The 7,992-nt window shown below is 40.2% G+C and overlaps 1 protein-coding gene across 1 annotated transcript in view; it reads left to right on the forward strand.

The window, feature by feature from the left end:
* Positions 1 to 1,681: 1,681 nt before the first annotated feature.
* The window catches only part of LOC111872543 (pre-rRNA-processing protein TSR1 homolog), a 39,416-nt gene continuing 33,105 nt past the window's right edge, over positions 1,682 to 7,992 (forward strand). Inside the window, exons 1-2 of the mRNA XM_023866569.2 lie at positions 1,682 to 1,922; positions 2,760 to 2,812. Of these exons, the coding sequence (XP_023722337.1) occupies positions 1,808 to 1,922; positions 2,760 to 2,812 (168 nt within the window). The 5' untranslated portion in view covers positions 1,682 to 1,807. The remainder of the gene's footprint in view (positions 1,923 to 2,759; positions 2,813 to 7,992) is intronic.

Consider the following 7,992-nt stretch of genomic DNA (forward strand, 5'->3'; position numbering starts at 1 on the left):
GGAAATTTATAATTTTATTCTGGTGAGGGAAAGAAATTACAAGAAACTATTCTTTCCATTTTGGAACCCTATCTTGATCAAAATTACCATGTCTATCAAGACAATTATTATAACAAAGTGGCAACTGCAGAACACCTACTTTCGAGAAAAGTACGTGTTTGTGGAACAATTAGGGCGAACAGAGGCCTTCCTCCAGATCTGAAAGAGGAATGTAAATCCCTGAAACGTGGTGAAACCACATTCAGGAGGGAGGGGGATATTCTTTTTCAGTCCTGGAAGGATACTCGTGTTGTGAATATGATTTCTATAATTCACAATTTGAGCATGGTTGATGTTCAAAGGAGACATAGACAAGTAACGAAGCCTATTTGTATTTCTGAGTATAATATGTTCATGAAGGGTGTTGATAGAGCCAATCAATACTTGGCCTATTATTCTCTTCCTTGGAAAACAATAAAGTGGACAAAGAAAATTGCCTTGTGGCTTATAAATTGTGCCATTTTCAATTCATTTTTGGTTTTCAAAAATCTAAACCCTCATTCAAAATTGAAATACAAGGCATTTCTGCTGAATGTGGCAAAAGCCTGGGCTACAGACCACATGGTGACGGCGGAACCGGAGGCAGACACAGTCTTAGTGCAACCGGGCCCGTCTACTCTCACCCCACGCAGGCCTCATTTTGACCCCTCTGGGTTACTCTCAGGTGATATGCGGAAACATACCCTTGCAAAAATTTTGAAGAGTGAACATTTCAAGGGGAAGCATCTAGGCACTGCCATGTTTGCACAGTTCACAAGAAAAGGAGTAGGACTGTCTGCATTTCCAAGTTTTGTGTAATGCCACTTCACAGAGGGGAATGTTCCGAGAAACATCACACCCTCAAGCAATTCTAGGAGCATTGGTGTTCTCAAAAATTTTTAGTTCATAAGATTAATTAGGAGATTTTATATTAATTTTTTAAGTGAACAGTGCACAAGTTACGGTAGTAGGTAAAAAAATGGCGGTCCCAAGGGTGATTTAAATATTTAAATTGGCAATGTGTTAAGAGTGAGCTAAAATGAGATTTGTTTTGTTTATTGAGATTTTCAGCAGTCCTGACTGAAGAGTAGTAATGGTAGCTGCTGTAGTACTCTTCAAAGAATGTATGATTCAAACTTGGTGTGGTACCGTTGCCTGAGCAAATTTTAAGACACCAGTAAATAAATATTGCTCCCACATTGTTCTCTGTCACGGTGCACCAGATTTGTACAATTGTGAAGCTAGACATCTTACCGACCGACAGGTCTATTCCGATACTGAATGGGAATTGTTGTCCTAATGTTCCTAGATGGCAGTAAGTGACTTTGACTGACTGCTAAAATGCTGCAGGTCTCGCCATCACAGCTATTCTCGGCTATTCTAGATTCCGAGTCCTACGGGAATCATGACCGATCATGACGATCATGACCATATTTTAGTGTGTGATGACACTAAGACCTTTCCAGTAAGCTAGATGGTAGTTATACGATTGTATATATGTATATTGTCTGTTTGTCAAGGAGTTACATACTGTTAACTACCTTATTAATCCCTGGTTGCGTGCGTGAACAGGATACATTCCTGTCTTTAGTAATCCGCGCACTCAGGGTTTGCCGGGTGGGGGAAGCTAGAAGGGGCGGTCATTGGGGTAGGGTTGGGCACTGAAGCCAATAAAGCAGGCGAAGGCGGAGAAGGTAGAAAGCATACGGCGTTCGGATTGTTTTGGATGCTGTGGTCGGCCTGGTTACAAGCTTTGGATTGCGACTGCTTTTGAAGTTCAGTCATTAAAATGCGTTCTGACTCGGTTCAAGATAGACATCGACCTGGAGTACTGAAACAAGAGAATAAAGCTCATAAGTCTGGCAGACATAGGAGTAAAGGCGCCATTAGTAATGCTGCGAAAGGTACTGTACTGCCCCATTTTGTTTTCTTTGTCAATATGAATATCTGATTTGTGACGTGTGTGTAATGTTCCTAGTATTGCCCATCAGCTTTATGAGCAATATCTATGGCAGTTATTCCGTAGTAGCGGCCTTGGACTTAGTAAGTATTGATCCAACCGTCCACCGAATGAACACAATGGAGTACATTTGGACGCCTGAATTGAGTACGTCGAAATGGCTTTCGAAGGCGTGTTATTAATACAGCTTGGAATATAGAAAGTGAACAGTTCACTGTACTTCTTTGATTTTCATAGCATCTAAGAGATGTACGCTGAACGGCCGATTATAACGCGTGCCAAAGCTCGTGTGTGTTTCAGAGTTCATGATGTATCGACATTACAACTGGCAGCCATCATAAGGGTGGGTCCCTACGAGCGCACAAAATGTGCTCGTTGTAACGACCTATGACGTTGCTGAGGACACCACACAGTTGCAGAATGCGGTGCGTAATTTTTTTTTTGACTGCAATGGAGCCAGAAGAAAACGTAGCATTCGCCTCTCGTTTATTTCTACAACGGACGCATTTTGTGTGCTCGTGTGGCCGCAGCATAACTCGTGGTGAGATATACAGCGTAGTCGAGAAGTTCAGAAATTTATAGGCGAGTACCATGGTTCAAAACAGTGAAAATTATTTTATGATACACAGTATCATGTGGCATCAGATATTTATTTAGACTGAACTGTACATAACAGTCGAGCACTGTTCTCTCAGTGTTGTAGGTTGTTTTTAGTTACTGCTTAAAATGGACATCTGCACATTCCAGGTATATGCTAGTGTGCACTTAATTCTCTGTGCAGCCCATGGAAATGGTGCAGCAGCTGTAAGGTTGGATGCAGATAGTATACTCAGTGTAGAGTTCAAAATCCACGCACATTTCACATTATTGATCAACAAATCAGGAGATTAGTACTATTCCTCCCCCTTATAGTAAATGGAGAAGTGCATACTGATGCACATAGAGGAGCGTCCCTGTACTAGTATTTATTGAATACAAGCTGTGATGTACATGCCAGTGTGTTGGGTTCTCCACGAGCAGTTGCTGTACCCATGCCACTTGCAAGGGGTTCATTCTCTAAGTCCGTTTGATTTTTGTCAGTGGTTCTCTTGGAATTGTGGTGAACATCCCTTCTTTAGCAGCCGTGTACTCTTTACTGGCAAAGCAGATTTCAGAAGAGAGACCATACAAAATTTCCATAACAGGCACATTTGGAGTAACATAAATATTCATAGTATAGTTCAGTCCGGACATTACCAGGAGTTCTCAGTGTCTGGGCTGTTGTTATTGGGGATTGTTTTGTAGGCCTATACATTTTGCCTCATAAACTTAACGGTGCTGCATACTGATGTTTATAAAGCATACTTTTCTGCAGTTACTGGTTGCTCTCCACCTGGATATTTGATGAAACACATGGTTCATGCATGATGGTGCCCTAGCCCATTCCAGTTATACCACCAGAAATTACCTTGGGACTGCCTAAACTGGGTGATGGATAGGAAAGCAGGGTTCGGTATTCTGGCCAAGTTGTTCACTAGACCTGAATCCCCTTGATGTATTTCAGTGTGGACATCTTGAAAGTTTGATGTATGCTTCAACAATGGATATTGCAGAGGAACTGCTGCAGCAGCACTTTCAAAACAGCTTTTCCTTAGTCTGCATCAATTGGCATTTTCATTGTATCTGTCAATCCGTTCATTGTCAGGCCAAAGCTTCTATGGCAGTGCAAGGCCAGTGTTTTGAGCATCTGCATTGTCCTTAATAGTTCTTACAGTTCTTATTNGCTCTGGTGTTTATAGCTTCAGAGCGAAGAAAACACATCATTCATAACAGAAACAGCTCACAATAGCCACAGNTTGACTGCAATGGAGCCAGAAGAAAACGTAGCATTCGCCTCTCGTTTATTTCTACAACGGACGCATTTTGTGTGCTCGTGTGGCCGCAGCATAACTCGTGGTGAGATATACAGCGTAGTCGAGAAGTTCAGAAATTTATAGGCGAGTACCATGGTTCAAAACAGTGAAAATTATTTTATGATACACAGTATCATGTGGCATCAGATATTTATTTAGACTGAACTGTACATAACAGTCGAGCACTGTTCTCTCAGTGTTGTAGGTTGTTTTTAGTTACTGCTTAAANAATACACGTCAAACCACGGCAACGGGTTAAAATGGACATCTGCACATTCCAGGTATATGCTAGTGTGCACTTAATTCTCTGTGCAGCCCATGGAAATGGTGCAGCAGCTGTAAGGTTGGATGCAGATAGTATACTCAGTGTAGAGTTCAAAATCCACGCACATTTCACATTATTGATCAACAAATCAGGAGATTAGTACTATTCCTCCCCCTTATAGTAAATGGAGAAGTGCATACTGATGCACATAGAGGAGCGTCCCTGTACTAGTATTTATTGAATACAAGCTGTGATGTACATGCCAGTGTGTTGGGTTCTCCACGAGCAGTTGCTGTACCCATACCACTTGCAAGGGGTTCATTCTCTAAGTCCGTTTGATTTTTGTCAGTGGTTCTCTTGGAATTGTGGTGAACATCCCTTCTTTAGCAGCCGTGTACTCTTTACTGGCAAAGCAGATTTCAGAAGAGAGACCATACAAAATTTCCATAACAGGCACATTTGGAGTAACATAAATATTCATAGTATAGTTCAGTCCGGACATTACCAGGAGTTCTCAGTGTCTGGGCTGTTGTTATTGGGGATTGTTTTGTAGGCCTATACATTTTGCCTCATAAACTTAACGGTGCTGCATACTGATGTTTATAAAGCATACTTTTCTGCAGTTACTGGTTGCTCTCCACCTGGATATTTGATGAAACACATGGTTCATGCATGATGGTGCCCTAGCCCATTCCAGTTATACCACCAGAAATTACCTTGGGTCTGTCTAAACTGGGTGATGGATAGGAAAGCAGGGTTCGGTATTCTGGCCACGTTGTTCACTGGACCTGAATCCCCTTGATGTATTTCAATGTGGACATCTTGAAAGTTTGATGTATGCTTCAACAATGGATATTGCAGAGGAACTGCTGCAGCAGCACTTTCAAAACAGCTTTTCCTTAGTCTGCATCAATTGGCATTTTCATTGTATCTGTCAATCCGTTCATTGTCAGGCCAAAGCTTCTATGGCAGTGCAAGGCCAGTGTTTTGAGCATCTGCATTGTCCTTAATAGTTCTTACAGTTCTTATTAACTGAACAGAAGTCTTCTTACTGATAGTGTTGTTTGACAGGTTTAAACCCAAGGTGTACTGTCCAGTCACGTTACTAGCCTACTTTTCTTATTTTGAAGAAATGAAAGTAAGCTTATGCAGTCTCAGTGCTGTCTTTTTATCTCCGCATTTAACTTTTGAATGCCTGAACTAATCATTATGAAATCTGGTACATATATCATGCCACCTGAGCCCATCTGAATGGTGTACTTCATAAACTCCTCCCATCAGCCTGTGTGTTTGTGTATCCTCCTCTTGTTACTCAGCAGTGGCTTGGTAGAAATCCCCTTATTGCTAGGCAATGGCTTGTTAAAAATGTTATTGCGACAGTGAATACAAACACAACAACAGGATAACTGTTGGGTGCTTCATTTTCCATGCAGTCCATGTTGTATGAAGGAAAGTAGGCAGTTGGTTCTTCCCAGAACTTCTTGTTTAACTGAAAGTCTAATGTCCTGCTGTTGTAGAGAGCACTGTGGTGACCATGTTTCATTGTTGAATGGGGAAGGTTGTAGTGATAAAAGGCATTAACACGTCACTCAAAACCCCAGTTTCCTTCGAAAGTGTCCCTTGCCTACATTACTTTTGTAACCACAGTTCAAATTGTACTGTTGCCAGAACACCCGAATGACTAGTTTTGTACTGAAAAATTTCTGGACTCATGTTTATAGAAGCTGTTTTCATTAATTAGGGCATATTACTCCTCCACCAATTTTCTGCAACTTATTTTGGGATGTTCTGTATATGGGGATGTTTTGTGTCAAATGGGACACCATGATATGTAGGAGCTGATACCAACATATGTATTAGTATGTGTGTGCTCCACTGGAATAGGTACAGCTCTCATGGAACATGTGTTGCATGATGTCACCACTTGCATCAGTGTGTATGGATGTCAGAACCAGAAACAGGAGGTGAAACTGAATGTGTGGAGGATGCCTGGAATGAAATTGAATGAATTTGTTTAAACGACCTTGACATGTGGAGGACACAAAAATAAGAATGTAATTACCAGGGCCCGGATTTTGATGACCTGAAAATGTTTTAAAATGGCCGAAAAAATCCAGAAAACTGACCTAAAATATGACCCAAAAATGTAATATGCAGGGTGCGGATTTTGATGACCTGAAAATATTTAAAAAATGACTGAAAAAATCCAGAAAAATGACCTAAAGGAGAGAGAGAACACTTCACTTCCATATTATTCACATTTCAGAAAACATATGAAGAAAAATTCCCTAAAATGGCCAAAAAAGGCTAGGAATACCCTTAAAAGTCCAAAAATTGACCAAAAAATTACCCTCAAAATGAAAAAATGACCTTAAACCTAAAAATGTCAAAAAATGACAAAAAAATACCTATAAAATTTACATTTCTGTAACCAGCAGCTCAGATCCAAGATTTATATATTTAAGAGCATTGCATAGGTTACAAGGAAAAAAAGATGACATGTCATCAGAATCCTGACCCTGGTAATTACATAGTTGTACTCATTTATTCACGCAATGTTATTGCTCGTCCTGACGTTACCCAACTGTCAAGCCTTCCAACCCTCTAGGCTTGGGGCTGAGTTAAGCTAGGCATTTGCCCCACACTGAATTAGAAAAAAGAAATTAGAATTGAAAAATGGAAGTTAGTATGTCAAATATTAGTGTCAAAAATTGAAAATATTTTTAAATGTGACACTGGTTGTGTTTTAATATACAGATCCACAACTCAAGGACTGTTCGTAAGAATATTCTGAAGCTGTTTAAATGGAAAGAGTTCCGTCTTCTGGGATGTTACACCATGCAGTCCACTGGAAGCCAGCTGATGTTGTTGTGCTTATCTCGTACTGATTTCTTGCTTGGCTTACTTTTTGACCATGAGGTTGGAGGTGATATGTTCCTTCAGAATATCAGATGGCTTCCCCCAAACTATGGTATATTCCAGAAGGTAGAACTTCATGACCACTATCATGAGAACATCAAATCCAACACAGTGTAAATGTCAGTTTGTAAACAAATTTTCTGGCTGCCCTATCCATCATGGAAATAATCCTGGCAGTGCTCATAACTGTATTTACGGATGAACATCTGTAATTTTTGTACATAGACTTCTGAGATGAATCATGCATGACTGTAAGGAACCTTAAACCTGAATCTGCTGACCACTATGTGCTGAAGTACAAACTGGCATGGTCAGTACATGAAAACATTATATTTAAGCATCCTGTTACACTCTACACAATATATGACACAAACTCCGTCCTAAGTGCAACAATTTATTGTAATTCTTTTGTCTTCCTTTCTTCTACCCTACTTGTTTCGGCCATAAATGGCCATCATCAGGTGTATACTCTTATGTATCTGCTACACTGCACATAGTTTAAAATTTAAAAAATGCCAGTCTTCCCAATTGTTCACTTCTCCATTGGTAACAGGTTTCGATATATCAGAATCCTAACTGCGTGTGTATAACACACGCAGTCACAGGAGCAAGAAACAACACAAAGCACAATACACACACGACAGTGAAAGAGTGCTCCAACAGAAGAGGATAGATGTGACTCGCGTAGTGAGATACGACGTAGGGAAGAAAAAATTCCTGAACAATTTTAATATTTTTAACATTTAACATTTATCAATATATATGATAAATATATATTTTAGTTATTTTAATATGAAGACAAGGCATGCAATGAACTAGTTTAGCGTAAATTGAATAAGCACCTGAAGATGGCACTTTTGTGCCGAAACATGTAGTGCGAGTGAGAGGAGGAGATAGATGAGTGTATGCACTGGAAGACGGTTGAAATAAATCATGGA

This window comes from Cryptotermes secundus, unplaced genomic scaffold (assembly GCF_002891405.2).
Source record: "Cryptotermes secundus unplaced genomic scaffold, Csec_1.0 scaffold690, whole genome shotgun sequence".
NCBI classification, from domain to species: Eukaryota; Metazoa; Arthropoda; class Insecta; order Blattodea; family Kalotermitidae; genus Cryptotermes; species Cryptotermes secundus.